This window comes from Engystomops pustulosus, chromosome 7 (genome assembly GCF_040894005.1).
Source record: "Engystomops pustulosus chromosome 7, aEngPut4.maternal, whole genome shotgun sequence".
NCBI lineage: Eukaryota > Metazoa > Chordata > Amphibia > Anura > Leptodactylidae > Engystomops > Engystomops pustulosus.
This window is the reverse complement of record NC_092417.1, coordinates 123,444,879-123,466,479: the sequence shown is the minus strand read 5'-3', so window position 1 is coordinate 123,466,479 and position 21,601 is coordinate 123,444,879. Positions and strand designations below refer to the sequence as shown.

General features: G+C 42.8%; 1 protein-coding gene across 3 annotated transcripts in view; it reads right to left on the bottom strand.

The window, feature by feature from the left end:
• The window catches only part of SLC38A8 (solute carrier family 38 member 8), a 114,554-nt gene that overhangs the window by 51,249 nt on the left and 41,704 nt on the right, over positions 1-21,601 (bottom strand). For 2 of the 3 annotated variants that reach the window (XM_072117735.1, XM_072117733.1), the window contains exon 4: positions 2,957-3,058. The exons of the other annotated variant lie outside the window; for it this stretch is intronic. In XM_072117735.1, coding sequence (XP_071973836.1) covers positions 2,957-3,058 — 102 coding nt within the window. The remainder of the gene's footprint in view (positions 1-2,956; positions 3,059-21,601) is intronic. 3 annotated transcript variants of the gene reach the window in all.

Below are 21,601 nucleotides of genomic sequence, written 5' to 3'. Positions count from 1 at the left end.
AGTGGCATGCAGTATTATCATGCTTTACTCTAGTTAATTTATGTGTGCTTATGGGGTGACCCATATGGGGGTCCCTGTTATCTGTTTGGTGATGAGAGCCCTGGCAATACCCAATGGGGATTTAGTCTCCTCAGACAAAAGGGGTTGACTCTATCCCCAAGATACGCCCAGTGTTATTGCCTGTAGTGGCACAGTTATTATGCCCCCCAAAAAGGTGGTCATCTCTGTACTGTACACTGATGAGTCTCTCCGTCTAGACAATCAGTTACGTCACTAGATGCAAGCAGCATGTGATGCTGTGTCCTAGCGCATGCGCACATGTTCTTTGAGCTTGCGTGCCATTTGTGCGTCACGCATGCTCAGTGACAGTAACGCCAAGTCACATTTTGGCTTTATTACTAAGCGTGAGGGATGATGAACTATCTGAAAACTCTTCTTAGACATATTTTTTTATGTAACACAGCACTCATTAGATCATAATTGGTGATGCCCTTAGATATTCAGGGATACACCATGCAATTTATCACATCGACATATTGGAATTATATTTTAGTAACATGTATATGTATGTTTGCTCTTTAAATGAAATATTATATGTCAAAATGTACACTTTCTATAGGATAAAGATCATGGGATATGTTAATTAGGGGGAAAGAATCATGCAGTCATGTATGTCTATATACATATGTATATACGTCTGCCTCCTACACTTTTCACTTGACTTGAAAAAGGCTCATGTTGAGCCGAAACATAGCTGTACAACAGGTTATGGAATAAAGAGGACCACTAATTTTTTCACCTGACCTTCCAGGAGTGCTGCCCCCTTGCCATTTTATATTACTGAGTACCTGATCCCCAGCCCTGTTAGGCGTGCACCTACCATTGTGCTTTGTTGTGTGCTGTTTTGGTGTGCTGTATTGTAGAAAGGCACAAGGTGTCATGGTTGTGGATGGTAGATACAGTATGTGTCACCATGGTGCCTTGCCTTGGTGAAGTAAAATCCAGTGTCCACGGACACTTTCTAGCATAGCTGCAATGCAGCGGATCTGGGACGGGTTTTTTCTTGAGCACTGAGGACTGAAATGCACTCCAGATGCTGTGCCCGATAACGTGTACTGTGCTTAATGACATGGACTGAGATTTATCATATGAACTATGTGTCTTGTTTTGCCGGCTGGAGCAAGCCCTTTTCCTGTTATTTTTTTATGGCCAAAAACTTTTTTTTTTTATAAACACAGACTTGTACAAGTACATGAAAACAGAACCAAAACCAAGCTTATCGTTGTGTATTGAATGGATAATTGTGAGATAATGTGTAATAACAGAACTTACTGTAAAACCAGCAACTCACACATCACATCTTTGGTTGGATGATTTTTCTTTTTCTAACTGGAGGATGTTTCAGCTTCTACCAGATGAGAACTCTTTTCTGAAGATTAAGAAACATAAAATGTTATGCTTGCGTTGCATGTTCACACACACACTGCATCCGCACATTCTCCCCCCTGCATCCCACACTCCCCCGTGCTCAGGCTGCTGTTTTATCACTTCCCATACCTTTTCCAAGCAGAACTTGCATCCAGACTGTAGCTTGAATCTTCCTGTGCTGCTCTACCCACACAAAATAAGTCACATGGTCATGGCATCATTGAAAAACCTTTAGACCATATCTATTGCAGGAAATAAAGTTATAGTGCTGCTCTGACAGGTTAGTGCTGAACCACCAGGTACTAAAATGGTCTAACTGGGAGTTTGATTTTAACCCATACTGATGCTGGTTTCAGTTCAAGAATGGATTAATCTTCCACTAATATCTTAATAAAGGGAATCGGGCACCATTAAAATGCAGTGGTATCTGCAGGCAACATGCTATAGAGAAGGAGAAACCAAATTATTTGTAGGTTATGTTAATTATGTTATGTTAATTAGATTTTCTTTAAGTCTAGAACAAGCAAAATGAAGATCAAAATCAAGCATAATAAAGCATTCTCTAGGCATTGTGTTACAAAAGCCCCTCTGTGCTCCCACTTCATATTATTCTCCCCTTCTGCCTGATGAAATCTCAGGAAAGGGAACTGCTCCTGCACAGTGTAAGCCTGTTAAGCTACAGCACAGAGGGGCACTTGGTAAGCATGGTTAAAGGAAACCTACCACTTGAAGTGGCAGGTTTCCGATGGCAATACCGAGCACCAGCTCAGGGTGAGCTGGTGCCGGAGCTTATTTTAGTTAGTGTTTTAAACCGCGGTATCGCGGTTTAAAACACTTTTTAAACTTTATAGCCGGCGCATGGAGGTACGCGCTCGGCGCTTACCATGCGCGCGGCTCTCATTCACTTCCTATGTAGCCGTGCGCACGGTAAGCGCCGAGCACGTACCTGCCTGCGCCGGCTATAAAGTTTAAAAAGTGTTTTAAACCGCGATACCGCGGTTTAAAACACTAACTAAAATAAGCTCCGGCACCAGCTCACCCTGAGCTGGTGCTCAGTATTGCCATCGGAAACCTGCCACTACAAGTGGTAGGTTTCCTTTAAGAGAAGCATTTTAGTACCAAATATAAAGACCTGCAACTAAATAAAGTATTGCCAAGTATTTTAAATGCTCATTAAAAGTTATAGGACATAGGTTGGCCTCAAATAAGAACTTTACCAGGGCAAGTACAAGACCCTAATAGGGTCACCCATATTACATGTACTCCGATAAAGCTTCTATGTTGCTGGTGGGAGTCATACGTCAGGTGGACTCAGAACATCATGTGAAGTCGTCAGTTACGAGACCAGTGGGCAACAGAAAATTTTCTAGGGTAAATACACTGTACTTAGCCTGGAAAAAATTCTTATTAGTGGCTAACTCCTTTAATTTACACATGGGTTAACTGGAAACATTCACAAATCTAACTGCTTGGAGGTAAATTTTCAGAAAAATCCCTTAGACAATGTGGTTCGGACTCATATACTTACTTAGACGAATATTCAGGTTTATGAAATATGTTATGCTCGCTCAGGTAATACTTCCCAATGATCACCACAGTTAGGTAACAAGCAGCCAACGTCCCAAGAATACTGCAGTGGAAGACACACATAGCAGGTATCACTATTAAATGTTTCCAGAATGTCAGCAAAAAGAAGGAAGAAAAGAAAAAGTGGAAAATCATGGTGTGTTCATTAACTTTATTGACTGCCCGAAGAAAATAAATATTGTCCTTGTAGATCTACTGATGTCATTATCCGTTTTCATTATCATGCAGATGATAATATAAAAAGACCACCCAAGGGACAGGCTACAATAGGACCCTCTCTAAAAATTGTGGTAGTTAGCTCACACAACCCTGTAGAAACTAAAGAATAATGGGTCTTCAGAATTGTACAGAAGAAAAGTTATCATATCATTTCATTTCTTACTCCCCATTAGCACATGTAAATCAAAACAATATATTTTTTTAACAAATGCAGCAATACCAAAACATGGACTTAAAGAGGACCTGTCACCTCAGAAAAATACCCCCACCAAATATGTTCCCCCTAATCCTGTCCCCAGCCCCTTTATATTTATTCAATTTTTATTAAAATTTGTATGTGCAAACTTAGTTTTAATCAATCCGACCTCTTACCAAATAAGAGGTCGGATCGTCGAACAGGTCCCCGGGCAGTCGGCCGTATTCATGAGGGGGACAGCCGACACACCCCATTCACGCCCCTGTCAGTCAGGGGCCTGTAAGAATCGCCGGCAACAGCGCATGTATTGCGCAATCGCTGTCGGCTCTATACGATGTGGCACGCTGACAGCGGCTGCAGAGGTGCTTATTTATAGAACCGGGTGAACATTGCAACGGTGCTGTGAATAAGCGCGGTGCAGCCGCTGTCAGCGCGCCGCATCGCATAGAGCCGGCAGCGATTGCGCAATACATGTGCTGCTGCCGGCAATTCAGGTCCCTGACTGACAGGGGTGTGAAGGGGGTGTCGGCAAAATGTTAATGAAAATTGAATAAATATAAAAGGGGCTGGGGACAGGATTATGGGGAACATATTTGGTGGGGGTATTTTTTGGGGTGACAGGTCCTCTAAGATCTGACACCGGCCTGGGGTCACTGATGAGCAATGAGAGATGCATTTATATAAACCCATTTTCAATGAATAATCAAGAGAAAATCTAGAAAACTAGACAATGTTGAACTTTGAAGTGAGGTCGTCTTTTATCATTTTAATTTGCCTTTACGGGGTCTTTTCCCCATAATCGGTACCCCCGCGCTGTTTTCGGTGGGCGTGGATCGTTGCTATGACAACTCTGGGGTCCAATCTGACGTTACCTTAAAGGCACAGTGTCAGCCTACGCATGTGCATAGGCTGACACTGCTAATACCCTGCAATACATTAGTATTGGAGAGTATTGTCATGAACAACCTGATTGCTTGTTCATGTTCCATGGTGGAAACTGTAAAACAGTTTACAAAAAAAAAAAGGTTATTCAATTAAAAAAAAATAAAGTCAGAAATCAATAAAAATGCCCATAAGCCCCATAACATATAATAATAATAATTCTTTATTTATATGGAGCGCACAGATTACGCAGTGCTGCACAAAGCATGTCAAATTGGTCCCTGTCCCCATGGGGCTCACAATCTAAACAACCTAACAGTATGTGTGGGAGGAAACCGGAGTACCGGGAGGAAACCCCCGCAAACACGGAGAGAACATACAAACCCAGGACCCCAGCGCTGCAAGGCAGAAGTGCTACTCAGCCACCGTGCGAAACATATAACGCAAAAAAGTCTAAATCATAACCCAAACCCCACATATATAGTACTACCACGTCTGTAACAACCCGTAGTTAATAATTATTGAACCTGCATGATGAACGCCATTAAAACAAACTGTTATAAACCCCCCAAAAATTATGATTATTACCTATTCAATCCCCAAAAAAATGCTGTAAAAAGTGATCAAAAAACATATGTACTCCAGAATGCTAATGGTGCAAAGTACCACATGTCCCGCAAAAAACTAGCCATCAACCAGTTCCGTAGCCAAAAAAGTTACAATGTTATGCCACTTGAAAGATGGCAATGCAAAAATGATAGATTTTTCCCACATTAGGATTTTATTTGACAAATTTAGTAAAACGTAAGAAAAAATATTCATGTATGGTATCCTCATAATCTTATCGACCCATAGAATAAAGATAACATGATTATTGGGCTATACAGTGAACACCAAAAAAAAAAAAATATCCAGTAGAGAATTTATGCTTTTCTACTCCTGCCCTCAAAAAAAAGTTCCTAAATTTTTAACAATAGGAGATACCAACCCCACTAATTAGAGGGTACTCCCACTATAGATAATCTCAGTAAAGTTGAGAGGTTGAGTCTTCTAAATTTAAAAGCACCGAGCGCAAACCAGCTGACAAAGATGGAAATGTTGTGTTTTGGCCAACTGACATGTACAAGAAGGAGCAGTTAAGGCAGTTGAAAGTAAAGAAATAGTTTACTATAAAAAAAATTGACCTATAACCCTTTGGTTTCCTTTAGTACAGCAGCAAGGAATTTACTATCAGATGCAGAAGATGAAGCGATTGTTAAAAAAAACTTTGGCGGATTCCCTTTTACAAAGAGATCCTACAATATCCATGTTGTAGCGACACCCAATTATATCTGTGAGAGGCAACTTGACCAATAACATGTGCAAGTACATCAACTTTATTTTGCAACCAATAGTAAAAGAATTACCATCGTATTTGCCAGACTCCACTGATTTACTGAGGAAGATTGAAGGGATTCATCTGGATCTTGACAATCTCCTAGTGACTTGTGATGTGAAGTTGCTCTGTACATTGATCAAACATTGCTCATTGCCCCGCGGAACATCAGGGTGTGGTACAGAATGTCTGTGCTTCAGTAGTCCCTGATTGAGGGCTTCTTTACAATCCTCATAAGAAGTATTATGCTCCAATACTTCTCCGTCTCTGCTGCAGTGACTGGGGTCCACCTGTAGGGTTGTGCATAAAATGAAGAGGGGTTTTGGGCAATATGTTGTGCAGCGTAGAGATTGGTCTGGACTACATTTAAATTCAAAAGCTCCTCATTAAAAAAAAAAAAAAAAAACTCCACAGCTCTGAGCCCTGCCGTGTCAAATTTAATTCCAGGTTGGCCCGAAAAGTCGGGAACCTGAAGGGTATAATTATCTGGGGCTACCCATTTGAGGTCAGTGGAAGTCCCAGTCATTTCAATCGCAAAAGTCCCAGGCACAGGAATCCCACGGGGGTCACTGGAAGTTGAGCAGGATGATGATGGATGATGGATGGATGATAGGTAAAAGGAGACATCATCACTAGCTGACTCGGTGTTAGAGGCAAGCATGTTGTAGGCCTCCAACACGGTCTACGTCTTCTGAGAAACAAAAAGACAAGAATGTGCACCCGGATAAAAAAAAATTATGCACACCAAACCAAACGGACAAACCACACAGATGGCACACACCAAAGATACATATGTGCACGCGATGGCGCTCTGGAAAAAAATTATACCAGGCACAAAAAAAAAACCAAAAAAACACCTATGTGTGCTGTGCAAAAAGGCACTACAAATACACCTAGCTTGCCCTTAGACAACCTAACTACCGCTAAAGATACTGTGCAGCACTCCTTAATAAATTATGGAGGGGAGGGGGTGCCTTAATATATTATGGAGGGTGGGGGCATGCCTCAATATATTATGTAGGGGAGGAGGCGCCCTTAATAAACTATGGAGTTGAGGGGGGGGGACCTTAATTAAAAATGAAGGGGAGGGCTGGCCCTTAATAAATTATGGCGGGTGGGGGTGCCTTAATAAAATATGGAGGGAGGGGGTTCCTTAATAAATTATGGAGGGAAGGGGGTCCCTTAATAAAATATGGAGGGGAGGGGAGCCCTTAATAAAATATGGAGGGCGTGGGATTACAGTGTTCATTGGGAGCCTTAATAAAATATAGAGGGGGATGGCAGTGTGTATTGGGGGGCATATTAAAATCTGCAGGGGGCAAGGTGTATGACATTGTTTTATCCAGGTGACATTATACTGTAAGTGTAAAAAAGAGAGGAGAGATCGGGGGCACTATTGAGAAAATTCCTATGTCTTCGTGGCAGTAGGGGCTCTGATCCAGAGTCGGTAAAGAGTTCAAACCGTAAGACTTGAGGTTTTTGGCGTGGTGCTCTAACTATAACAGATAGTCATATACAAGAACTTCGTAGAAGAGAAGAAAAAGTTGGCACTCACCGCCTTTTGTAAAACTTCTGTTTCTTTATTGATCCATATAAAACATGGCGTACACAGCTACATTATCCATTGACCAGACTGGATCTGACACCACCAACCCCCCAACCACACTGCCACTGCAGCCACCGAAACATCCCATTACCAAACTGTGGCCAACTAAAAGTCCAGACTGATGCTAACGCACACTTTATCCCCCCATGTGACCAGACTGCTGCTAACGCACACTATGTCCCCCCTTCCTGTGGCCAGACTGCAGTTAGCACACTGTATCCCCATACCCATGTGACCAGACTGTGGCAGTCGCCGCCGAGCCCCCGTACCCAGACTGCAGCTGACACTGCAAATCCATGATGGTTGCTTTGTAAAAAGCTTTTTTTTTTTAAATAAATTTTAGTTTATTTTTTTTGGTGTCTGTGTTGGGGGGCGGTTTTTGCGTTTTTTTATTAATTGAATTTTTTTAACATGTTTTTTACGGTTTATGCAGTCCCACGTAACATACACCTCATGCCACCTCATAATTTCTTAGTTTCCAAAACTCCTTAGATAGGTATCACTGGGCTTATAGTTCAGTTAGTAAAGGCTCCTGTCTCTAGTGCAGAGGGTCTAGGGTTCGAATCTCAGCCTGGGCAAAAATTTATTTAATTTAATTAAATAAAGAGCTTGTGTCTGGGGAAACCCTAGGAGACCATATATGGACAGATGCTGATCTGAACCTGATGTGATCTCTGCTCATTGATAACCCGACACTTTTATCACAAGGATTCCCTGCCCAAAGTCTGCTCTGGGGAACCCTAGGAGATGTAGTCACCATATATGGATAGAGATCTGAACCAGATGACGTACGTGGTCCCTGCTCTCCGCTAACCTGACACTTGTCTCAAAAGGATTCCCTGCCTGATGTCTGTAGAAGCCATTCAGTACTATCAGTTCAGGCTTTGAAAATATTTACTATGTGGGACACAGAGCCGGGACCTGAGCCGGGGAGACAATCTGACAGCTGCCCGTGATGCGGGGCAGAGGTAAGAAAAACGGGACTGTCCCGGCAAAATCGGAACGGTTGGGAGCTATGATACAACTCATGCCACCCCAGGACCTGCCAGACATGCAGTCCCATGTAGCATACACCTCATGCCACCCCAGCACCTGCAAGACATGCAGTCCCATTTAAAACACACCTCAGCACCTGCAAGATACAGTATCATGTAACATACACCTCAGCACCTGCAAGACACAGTCCCATGTAACATACATGCCTTCCCTGACCTTACTACAACCATCATATCCGTGCCTGTCAAGCCCCCTCACCTCCATACACATGTATGCACACAGTACCAATACAAGTTCTACTTGCAGGTAGCCATTACAGCTCTATTTCCTGTGAGGAGACTATATAGTAAGCCACGCCCCTTTCCCAAATGCCAAATCCAGCAACACTGCTCAGTTCTCAACCTGTTAAAGCAATAAAGTTGTGATTACAAAACCATAACAGTTTGACATACTGCATAAACCTTCCTGTCTTCCAATAAGCCAAGAAAAATAAAATAAAATTGTGTGTATGTACTCAGAGAAAATGCATTTTTAATGTAATTTCCTTTATATCATTTGTAAATGGGTAAATTTGGGGGTTAAATGTATTACTTACCAAATTACAGACTGTATAATGGACTAGATTAACTTTTGTACAGAGAACACGGTACCCACAAAATGGTGAGGTGCTTCTCTAACAACAAACTCCAATTTAACCCCGATATAAAACCTCTTCTTAAAAAGAAAAATAATTTTTTAGATTAGGTGACAGGGAAAACTTGAGGATTGTTCAAAATGAGCCACCTCGACAAATAAGGGAGGGGAAATCCAGATACAATAGCAAGATAAAGGAGCAGATGAAACAGGAAATCATCAGTGGGGTCTGGAAAAGTCTCAAATCAATATCTAGTCACAGACAGCCTCTCAGGTTGCAGCAGATAAGGAGTGGGTTAATGAATATAAAGGGGTTTACCCACAAACTAAAGTTAGGCCCTATCCACGGGATATGGTCTAACTTGCTGATCAGTGGGGGTCTCCGTGCTCAAAAACGCTGGAACCCTCGCAGCTCCTTCAGACTAATAGAGCAGACGGCTGTGCATGACCAATTCAAAGTAAATGTCAGTGCTCGACTCCGTATATCAGATATGATACATCGATGGGTAATCTCACCACCTGCTGTCAGATTAAAAATGGAAGATGTTACTGGCTTCCTGCATCACGTTCCGTTATCCTCACAGCGTCCAGCGTTTCTTATGTGTCACCTCCTCACCCGTGGTGTACAGCTGGTTCGATAGCCTGCATTGGAATTTATAAACAGATAGTGCAGGATGCCAAGGTAAAGGAAAACTGCTTTAATTGACTCTACTTACAAGAACAAAGGATAAAACGCGCATATCATAAAAACTTTAAACGCCAAAGAAACCACCTCGCCCGACCTAGGTTTCGCTGCTTCAGGCTTCTTCCTCCCCCACTAGATCCCCTGCTCTTGGTCCTCATCTTCAGATCAGTCAAACCAGCTGTCAGTCATCAGGCTACAATGCCATCATTTCAAGTGCCCAGGTGAGAAGAGGAAAAGACTCAAAGTGGGCAAGGCTGCAGGTCCAGATGGTATCAGTGCAATACTACTCAAGACCTGTGGTGATCAGCTTTGTGGTATCATTGCATATATGTTCAACGTGAGCCTGAAGTTGGGAAGGATACCATAACTGTGGAAAACATCTTGTGTGGTACCAGTTCCAAAAACACATGACCCATCGGACTTCAACATCTACAGACCAGAGGCATTAACATCAAATTTGATGAAGGCCTTCGAGAGTTTGGCTCTCACATTTCCCCCCTCTAGGGAGCTCATTTATGGGCACCCTACAGTTTGCTTATTGGCCAGACATTGGTGTAGACGATGCCATTATCCACCTTCTACATCAAACCCTTTCTCGCCTAGAGAAACTGGGAAACACTGAGAATAATGTTTTTTTATTTCTCCAGTGCTTTCAACACTATACAGTCAGGGCTACCAAGAGACAAACTGGATCTGGCTGGAGTAGACCACCACCTCTCTAGTTGTATCCTAGACTACCTCACAAACCGACCTCAGTAAGTGAGATCCTGGAACTATGTGTTGGACACTGATTAGTAGTACCGGTGCACGTCAAGGTACAGTTCTGGTTCCCTTCCTCTTCACATAGTACACAGCTGACTTTAGGTACAATTCAACAAGCTGCTGCCTCTCTGATTATTTTGCTATGGTAGGCCTCATTACAGGTGAGTACAATAGGGAGTACAAAGAATTGATCCGAGAATTTGTGGACTGGTGCCAGTAAAGCCACTTTAGGATTAATGCTGGGAAGAACAAGGAAATGGTGGTAGACTTCCGCAAGCACAGTCCTCCTTCTCAACCAGTGGTTATCCATGGGACAGACATTGAGGCAGTGAAATCCTATAAGTACATGTGTGTCCTCCTCAACAATAAACTGGAGTGGGCAAAGAACATAAAATAACTTCACAGGAAGGGTCAGAGCAAGCTATACCTGCTGAGGAGGCTGAGAGCATTTTGATGTAGGGGGCACTTAAGACCTTCTTAAACTCTGTAGTGGCACCAGCCATCTTCTTTGGTGTAGTCTGTTGGGGAAGCAGCATCTCAGATAGGGAGAGGAGCAAACGGAACAAACTGATTAGAAAAGCCAGTTCTGTCCTGGGGGTCCTCTTGATACTGTGCAAGTGGTAGCTGACTAGAGGATATTCTGTAAAGTGAAATCTATTACTGGGAATAGCTCCCATCCCATGCAAGAGACTGTGATGACATTGGGGAGCACCTTCAGTGACCGACTGCTTCACCCCAAGTGTGAGAGGGAGCATTAACGTAAGTCATTCCTCTCTGCTGCGATTAGACTGTTGAACAAACAAGGCCCAGACAGAAGTAACCTGTGCTCAGAACCTAAACAGTCCCAACAAGTTCCATCCACAGACTGAATACCAAACTGCTGATTCCTTGTTTTTTTTTTCTTGTTTGTCTTTTTATCCCGTTTTCTTTTTGTTCATGGGAGGTGGCACATGTAGCGTTTTGAACCCGTTTTTAAGCAGTCCGTTAAAAAAAGTATGCTTTTTTTGAATAAACAATGGGGGGGGGTTTGTAAAAACACATCAGTTTTTTACGTTTTTTTAACGGACTGCTTATAAACGGTCTAAAAACCACCCTAATATTATTGTTCTGAGATTGTATTGTACGCTCTGCTGCTGTAACGCTGTCAATTTCCCCACGGTGGGACTAATAAAGGATTATCTTATTAGACCATTTTAAAATTTCACCTCCATTTTGTTTTAATTACTATGCAGCTATCAAAAATCTGCCTTTCGATAGTTTCAGTGGTGCACTTTTAAAAATGCTATGATTTATAGGGGGATGCTAATAATTTATATTTCAAACTCATTAAAAGTAGTGAAGAAATTATCCCAAAAATTTCAATTTAGAAAAATAGGGAAAGAAAAAAAAAACTGTGTGTGTGAAATGGAGAGAACATGCAGCGTAGGCATACAATTTTACATTACATAAATGATGGAGCAGGGGGAGAGGACATTTCATTAAAAGGGGGCATCTGGGATTGACATTTCATTAAAGGGGGCGGGCATATGGTGTAAACAGCGTTTAGGAACACAATTCGTGCAGTAGGGAGGAGTGTCTCCCAAGCGCATGTGCACGATGAACATTCCTGCTCACAAGCGTTCCACTACAAATTCAGATAGGATTAGGAGAAACTCCTGTGCTAGAATTGTCTTTGTAAATGTAATTCAAGTGCAGAGTGTAAACACAGTTGGAGGCCACATTCTGATTATACATTGTACAAATGTATTGTGCAAAACGCATCATGGTGCATGTGTAAGCTGGCCAGTTTGTCTCTATGGAGCAGACAGAGATAGCTCAGCGGCGTACTTGCTAGATGAGACCACAGTAGGTGAGGGTTAACAACTTCACAATCATGCTGCTACTAAGAAAATGTATTTACATGTGATGCAGTATTTTTCCCAATGCATTTCAAAACGTAATGGAAATGCATCATTAGACTCCTCCTGTGTCCTGCGCTGAACTCTTCTAGAAACATGCTTGGGGTTATGGGCGGAGGGCGGCTTAAATAGGTGGTGAAAGCACTGAGTGCACGTAAGGCAGAATAAACACGGAATATGGCTCATGCCCATAATTCATATGGTATGTGTAGCGGGAAACTCCACACTGTACATTGTCCTAACAAGATCCAACACCCCGCCCCAAAAAGGTTCCCAAAGGAGGACATTCCCAAAACATATGCAGCAGGTGTGCGTTTGCCTGACCACACCTAGGGCATCAATTGTCATTTCGTATCCCTACCCTTCGTAACCACACCAAGGCCATATATGTTCTGTGACACAAACAGCTTGGAATGCCTCTGCTGCTCACTTTGAGATAACTCTGGCATCCAAGCCAGGAAAGAGGTCCACTGCTCATCCGATAAGCGCCCTATATCCTCCTCCCATTTAGAGTGGACTGCAAATGGGAATTTCTCAGGATATGCTCCAAGCAGCAGTTTGTATACCAGCTAAATAATACCACCCTCTGAAGAGATGAGAGTATTGAACACCAAGTGATGACTCTGACTGCTGAGTGTTGCAGTTTTGTTTATCTAGAGAATGCTGTAATTGAAGAGAATGGTAAAACATGCTATGTGGGTGGGGGCGTGGCCTGAATGTGCTCTGAGACAGACGCATGAGAGAGAGCTCCATCTCTAGGCCTGCAAGTGACTAGCAAACCAGTGACATAAAGCATTCCCAGAACACCGGAGAACATTGCAGAGGTCCCCCACACCATGATGACCAAAAAGAGATTGGCGAAAAAGGGCACAAAATGGTTTACCGATTTCTTATCAATGAGACTGCATGCTCCCGGCCTGCCTCAAAATGGCGGCGACCAACCATCTTCGCCCTCTTCCTCATACAGCAGTGGCAGCTCTCCGTCCAGGCCGGGGGCATGAGAACAGAGGTCCCCCATGGAGCAGGAAATAAGAAAAAATTCAGTATCTCCATCTGGTTCAGCAACAACAGAAGCCGCCGAGGGGGAAGGACAACGACCGAGGCTCAATTAAGATGGCGCCGAAAGGCCAGAGACACAGCACTTCGCCAATCCAAAGCCCGGACAAACAGAGACCCCGGCTATCGGAAGCAAATACAGGTACTTCCAAACTTACCTTAGAGTGGGAGAAAGAAAATGCTGACCCGATTAGAGTTCTCCCCAGCTCTGATCAACCCGCTTCAGAGATATTCATTAAAAGGATGATCCTAGCACTGAAAGGGTCAATCCAGAAAGACCTATCTCAAGTCTCAGTAGCTTTGAATGCTTTCATAGAAGATCTGGGAGGGAGAGTGTATTTATTAGAAATCAAAATGTCAGTCACTAGCTCCCAAAGTGAGCTTATAGATGCTCACTATGGGCTTGGAGAGGATGAAATTAAAGAGGGCAGACAATGGGGGTCATTTAATAAGGGCCCGAATCGCATTTTTCCGGCGGGTTACGCAAATTTTTCCGTTTTTCCCTGTATTGCCCCAGGATTCTGCCGCACGCGATCGGATTGTGGCGCACCGGCGCCGGCGTGCACGCGACGGAAATCTGGGGTGTAGCCGTACGAAAACCTGACGGATTCGGAAAAACCGCTGCATTTAAAAAAAGGAAAAAAAAAAAAGTGTCCCTTACCTGCACTTGGCCCGGCTTGGTGAAGTTCAGTGCATCCCGAGGAACTTCAGCGCAGCAGCGACACCTGGTGGACGTCGGAAGAACTGCCTTAATGAATCCCGGCAGAACCCGAATCCTCCACACACAACGCGCCGCTGGATCGCGAATGGACCGGGTAAGTAAATCTGCCCCATAATGTCAAGTTCAGAGGTATCCCCGAATCTATCCTTCCAGCAAATTTAGGAGATTACATCATGAAACTTAAAACCACAGTTCTTCTGAATATACCTAAACAGGAATGTCTTCTGGATAGAGCTCATAGGCTACCGAAGCCAAAAATCGCTTTCTGACAATCTCCCAAGAGATGCCATAGCCAGGATCTACTACTTTCATGTTAAAGAACTGCTACTCCAACTCTCGCAAACAACAAAACCTTCCTGAACCATACTCTGGTATCCGATTATTTGTTGGCTTATCTTAAGCAACGTTACAAGCCAGGAAAAGGTTTGGCACAACTATGGCAATGTTGAGAGCCAACAACATGCCCTATAAATGGGGATTTCCATTGTAGCTTCTGGTAAGATGGGGTCTTCCATTCCATTACAAACTCTGATGAAGGTCCTGCACTGCTGAAGGAGTGGGGCCTCAAGCAAATAGATAACCTATCACAAGAGAAACCGGCGAGAGTCTCCAAGGACTGGGAAGTTCCGTGAAAAAGTGGTCACTAGGCACAGCATGTTCTGCAGGCTGAAAAGCTCCAGATGATGCATGGTAATAATGTTCCTGCATCCCCGATGATATTAGTCTTTCTAGCTTTATTTTTGATTATTAAATTCTTTTGTAACAAAGGCTTGCAAAGACTGTGGCAGCAGGATCTAAATGTCCCCTAAGAAGCCTCATGTGTCCCCATAGGGCTTCTTATGTTTTGTAAATGTATATTGTTATATGTTAATAGGTGCAGGGAAGTCAAGAGCGAGTGGCGCACAGCAAGACCGGGTGATGGTTCCAATAAATTTTCTTTTTATTTAAATCATAAAAGGTACACGGAAGACACACAACGCGTTTCGGGGATCTGTGGTCCCCTTTTTCAAGTGGATTAGTGATCGAGCCCTGGAGATGCGTTTATTGGAACCATCACCCAGTCTTGCTGTGCGCCACTCGCTCTTGACTTCCCTGCACCTATTCTCTGACTCCAGCCGAATTAGCAACTCGTACCTGGAAAACAATAAGACGCCGGCTGCACCTCGACCTAAAAAAAAAAGCCCTTTCATGCCAACAAGAGAGTTGTGCCTTACTTTGAAGCACAACTCTACCAGGTAAGCGACTGTTCAACCACGTCAAAATCAAAACCCTGAATCAAAACGATATCACCCTATGAGCGCTGTTGTGTTCCCTATCTGCTATCCTATTGTTATATGTTGTTATATGTGTTAAGGGCAAAGGGGTTGAATTCCCCATTCAAAAGAGCCTCAGTGTGGAGGGATGCAATAAAAGACAGGGCAGATATCACATGTCTGCAAGAAACTAATTTCCCTCAAGCACATAGCCCAAAATTTTCCCATAACAAATTCCCCACAATTATTTCGGCCAAAGCATCAAAAAAAGAAACTGCTTAGAAAGTTGAGGAAAATACAATAAGGAAACCTGATCATGTGCAGAGATTTTTAACCTAATCCCGGATCTGAAGCTAGATTCAACAAATAGGGGCTATATGACTGCTTCAGATGTCTCAACCCAACTCACCTTGGGCACAAATCTTTTTCCAGAATTGACCTGTACTTAACTGAAACACACTGTCATGGGAAAATTCATCAACGGTAGGCACAACTACTAAGTCTGGCCATGCTCCTGTATACCTAGAGGTATCCTTATCCTGCTACCCACCCGGGTGTGCAGGAATTCCCCCTTCCTCTTCAACCTACCCTCCTTTAAAATTAAAGTAGAGAAGGACATGAAAGAATTCTTCCTTAGAAATAATGCAATATCAATAGACAATATCACAGATGAGGAACTATGGGTAGCCCATAAAATAGCAGTGAGGGGCACTTTGATGCAAATCAGCTCCCAGCATGAAAAAACTAGGGAAAAAAAATAGATGAAAGCCTGAAGCTCATTAAATCCCTTGAGAATGCGCTGCAAAATCATTTATACCCAGATAGCTACAAAGCATTGGTAGAAGCAAGATAGTCTCAGGGCAGCATTACTATCCCAATTTAATAAAAAACTAAATGCTACAAAAGCAACCTATTACTCAACTTTTAATATAAATAGCAAACTCATGGCCCGTGAGGTGAAGCCACCAAAATCCATATCCTCTATACCATTCCTTTATAATACTGACAACCCTGCAATAAAAGAAACTCACTCCCATAAGATCTCCAATATGTTTAAAGATTTCTATGAGAAGTTATACAACCTAAAAGATGATATTAAGACTCCCCAACCAACTCAATCATCGATAGATGAGTACCTGAAAATTGTAAACCTCCCAGTGCTGTCGAATACGCAATTAGAGACACTGAATGTCCCTATTTCACAAAAAGAGCTAGAGAATATTATAAAGCAAGCTCCAAACAATAAGGCACCAGGACCTGACTGCATTTAATGAAATCCTATCAAAGGGCACCATACCCCCAGTAATGTTGGAAGCCACAATAGTCAATCTACCAAAGACAGGTAAAGACCCCACATCCCCAGCAATTTTCCGCCTGATTTCATTGTTGAATTGCGATACAAAACTATACGCGAAATAGCTGGCGACTAGAATCCTCAAAGTTCTCCCAGATGTAATTCACATAGATCAGGAGAGTTTCACCCAGGGCAGACAGGCAGCAGACGGGCCAAGAAGGATAATAGACCTAGTCTCCTCCAGTGAGGCCTCTTGGATGCCTTCTCTGCTTCTCACGTTGGATGCGGAGAAGGCATTCAACAGGATCCACTGGCAGTTCGCCTTCTCCACATTGGAGAAATTCGGCTTTAAGGGACCTATTGTAAAGGCCATAAAGGCACTTTATAGAGCTCCATCAGCCAGAGTTATGGCTAATGTCTTCATTCCTGATCCCTTCAAGATTAGAAATGGCACCCGTCAGGGGTGTCCTCTCTCTCCCCTCTCATTTTTGTCATGGTCATGGAGCCCCTGGCGGAGGCCATTAGAGGGACCACGGGTATTGAGGGCATACACTGCGGCTCAAGACATCACAAAATTGGTCTATTCGCAGACGATGTAGTCTTAGCTTTATCCAACCCAATTAAGTCTCTGCGCAATACAGTACGAGCTCTGGGGGATTTTGGCAGAGTTTCATACTATAAAGTAAACGCCAACAAATCTTTTTTATTAGGTTGCAATATAGAGCAGCAATTTCCAGGGAGTTTATCTTCAAATGGGAAAAAGAATGTGTCCCATATCTTGGGACAAAAGTTCGTATCCCTCTTAAAAAGATGGTAGATACCAACTTCATTCCCCTTTTCCACAAGGCATTCAGGCATAAATCAATGCCATAACTCCACTGAACAACTCATGGTTAGGGAAGATCACACTCTACAAGATGATGATCTTGCCAAAATTATTGTACGCTTTCAGAACGATGACTATTCCAACCCCTAAATAGAGCATTTCTAAATTTCAAAAACAGATGTCAAAATAGATCTGGAATGGCCACAAGCCAAGAGTGAACACTAAAGCGTTACAAACTCCCAAATTAATGGGAGGGATGGGAGTCCCAAATTTATTCTCATACTATAAGGCCTTCATATTTTTGAACAAGGAAAAGAATGGTGTCAGGCACAACAAAATTCAGTGTGGCCACAAATAGAAACACATTTAGCAGGCGGCACCCCACTACGCAATAGCCCTGATAGCCCACTTGGTCTGGAGCGACACCCAGTTACTCCCCCCCCCCCCCCCATTCTCTTCCCACTGTACGGGCATCAGCAGAAGTATGGAAAGAATTCATAGACGCCTCCCTTTCTACCTCTCCTAGAATGAAACTTATTGCAATTCCCCTAGCAGCAATGAAGGTCAACAATCAGAGTCTGTCAATTCAGCATTGGCTACAAAAAGGATCCAGACAGTAAGCAAACTATGGGAAGGGAAGGCATTAGCGCCATTCAGCAAATTGAGAGATAAATTCTCATTAAGTGAACCCGACTTTCTCCTATATGGACAAATCAAACCTTTAGTGAACAAATTTAAAGACCCAAAATTTCCTGTATCAGTATCAGCAAATTGGCCAAGTTGTTTCCAAGTTTTAAAGGGGACTGTTGGAGAGAATGTGGTGGAGAGGGAACGATCAGTCACATTTTCTTGAAATGTAAGGCAATTGGCTCCTTTTGGAAAGAAGTGTTTGATCTGTGTTCAAAAATGACGTCAACCCAGATCTTCCCTAGACCTGCCCTGGCCCTTTTAAACATAGGAATAGGTAAAATTCCAATTGCAAGAAATTGGAAGAATTCAAACCCTCCAAATTTTAACGCATTGACAGAGCTTGTGGCAGAACATTGCGCACTAGAAAAATTAGTAGCCCTTAGGAATAATTCACTAGTGGAATTCTAGGAGATGTGGAAGCCATGGCTAAAAGAATACCCAAGGCTTGACCTGGGCATTCCCAGTCTTTCGGATTAAAGAAAGTAAGATAACTCATCCTTTGCACCAAACAATATTCTAATAGGAGCAAACACTGATCCCTGGGTGATAAAAAATAGTTGATTAGACTGATTGTGAGTATTGCTTCACATTCCCCTTCCCTCGGGAAGGAGGAGGAAATTAATAAGGCCCTTTGTTTGGTTCAGTTGGATAGTTGATGGTTACCCCATGTTAGGGGTTAGTTAGAGTTTGATTACAGAACTTCAAGCAAAGTTGGCCAAGGAACAGGCCAACCCGGGCAAGTGCCGGGGCCCCGGGGTACTGGAGGGGCCCACTCGGGCCCCCGGATCAATTGTACCAGTGTCTCTATGAGACACTGGTACAATTGATCACCATCCGGATCGATAATTTTTCTGCCTCTATGCTGCGCTGGTCGGGAGCGCAGCATAGAAGCAGAATCTAAAACTCACCTGTCCCGGTTCCCACGATGCGGCGCTCCGCAGGGTATGCGACTGCTTTGAAGCCGGCGCACATGATGACGTCATCGGGTCACGTGTGCCGGCTTCAGAGCCGGCGCGTACGGGAGGCCCAGGCCAAAGACAGCTGCAGGTGCTGCGCCGGGGGAACCAGGACAGGTAAAATACTTCTTTCCCGGAGGGGGGGTTGAGGGGGTCAGTTTGTCCGCAGGGGGAGGTTGGGGGGTCAGTGTGTCCGCAGGTGGAAGGGGGGGTGTCAGTGTGTCCGCAGGTGGAAGGGGGGGTGTCAGTGTGTCCGCAGGTGGAAGGGGGGGATGTCAGTGTGTCCGCAGGGGAGGGGGGGTGGTCAGTGTGCCCGCAGGGGAGGGGGGTGGTCAGTGTGTGGGGAGGGGGGGGAAGTGTGGCCACTGGAGGGCGGCCCACGGAGGGGCCCACTAAGGCTCTGTCGCCCAGGGGCCCACTACAACCTGGAGCCGGCCCTGCCAAGGAATAAGGTAAAATAGGTCAAGTAGCGACCAAGGTCTAGCGAAAGTCTACTTAAGGTAAAAAATTTATGATACAGACCAGGCAGCCACATTTCTCGCATAAGTGTCATAGCTAAAATTAATTGGATGACTATTTCAAGATCATTTAACTGCATGCCAAACCTCAGTATGTCTGCACCTATGTTAAGAGGAACAACTTTGTAACATGAATGTAAAATGCTTGTACTACTTTAAAATGTTAGTAAAAATTTATTTTAATAAACATGGTATGTGGCAGTTACAATTCATCACGCAGCTGTTCAAAACTCTTCACTACCTGAAAGCACCTGCGCAACCGTGGAAATCCCATTACTTTCCCACACCGCAACCTCCTAGTTTGGAGACTTCAGGGAGACCTGGATTCCTCCATAGGGGCTAAATTGGTGCAGCCCTGCACTCCAAACATTGATTTTGCCCTTTTAACCCCTTAAGAACGCAGCCAGTTTACAGCTTAAGGCTCAGCCCCATTTTTTGTATTCTGACATGCATCACTTTATATGGTTATAACTTTTGAACACTATTACTTATCAAAATGATTCAGAGACTGTTTTTCCTCACATGTTTCACTTAAGTTTTGCCTTCATTTACAAAAAAAAAAGAAGAAAATTATGAATTTTTAGAAAAATTTGCCATTTTCAAAATTCTAAATCATCGTGTTTTCAGGCAGATAGATTTACCACCTAAATAAGTTGCTGAATAACATTTCCCATGTATCTACTTTACATTTTCACAATTTTTGAAATGTCTGGATAATTTATTTTGATGTAACGCGGAATACAAATAGAATATTGATTTTCTGTATTTTCAGAATTGACTATTTTGGGGAGGAATACTGTTTTGAATAAAATTTTAAATATTTAGCATTAAAACCACCCTACATAATCAACCCATTTTCAAATCTTTACCCCTCACACTATCAGAAACAGCTTTTAGGAAGATTGTTAACCCCTTGAGGTCTTCATAGTAATTGAATCAAAATGGAGGTGAAATTTAGAATGGACTAATTTTGTCATTTATACGTTCATTTAGCCCTAAAACTTACACATTTGCAAAAGATAAAAAGAAAACCCATCTTAACATTTGTTATACAATTTCTCCCGAGTACAGAGACTCCCACACATGTGGCAATTACTTGTTTTATGGGCACACGGCGAGGCAGAGGAGGTAAGGAGGGACCTGCAGCTGCCAGGATTTTAGTTTCCTCATTGGCCCCTTTTGTAGGCTATAAAATTTTAGCTTTTTCGTTATTGGGGCCATGTGATGGCATTTTTTTGTGGGATGAGATGCTTTTTCCAGTGTTACCCATTTTGGGGTTGGTATCTCCCATTGTTGAAAATTTAAGTACTTTTATTTGAGGTCAGGAGTAGAAAAGCATCAATTCTGTACTGTATTTTACTTTTTTTTTTTAATCATGTTATCTTTATTCTATGGGTTGATACGATTATGGGGATACCATATTTGAATATTATTTCTTATGTTTTACTAAATTTGCCAAATAAAACCCTAAAGTGGGGAAAAATTTTATTTTTGCATTGACGACTTCCAAGTGGCAAAACATTTTTACTTTTTTGGCTGCAGAGCTGGTTGATGGCTTGTTTTTGCTTGACATGTTGTTCTTTGCAACAGTATCATTCTGGAGTAAATATGTTTTTTTGATCACTTTATATTGCATTTTTTTGTGGGTTTAAATAGGTAAAAATCATAATTTTTGGTGGGTTTTTAAAGGGTTTTTTTTTACGGCTCTCATCATTCTGGTTAAATAATTAATTTACTTTTATTCTATGGATTGGTACGGACGCGGTAATACATATATACACATATATATACACATATATATATACACATATAAACATTTTTTTTAACTTAATTGCCCCCTCCACAGAAACATCACAAATCTGTGGTCCAAGAGCAGTTGCATATTTATGGGACCAAACACGAAATTGCTAAACTGACACACAAGCTGACACCCACTGCTTCTCGTACCAGATCTGCGTGAAAACCAGATGCTTGAGGGTTATTGAATCCTGAGGGGATCCGATTGCTCATGGCAATATGT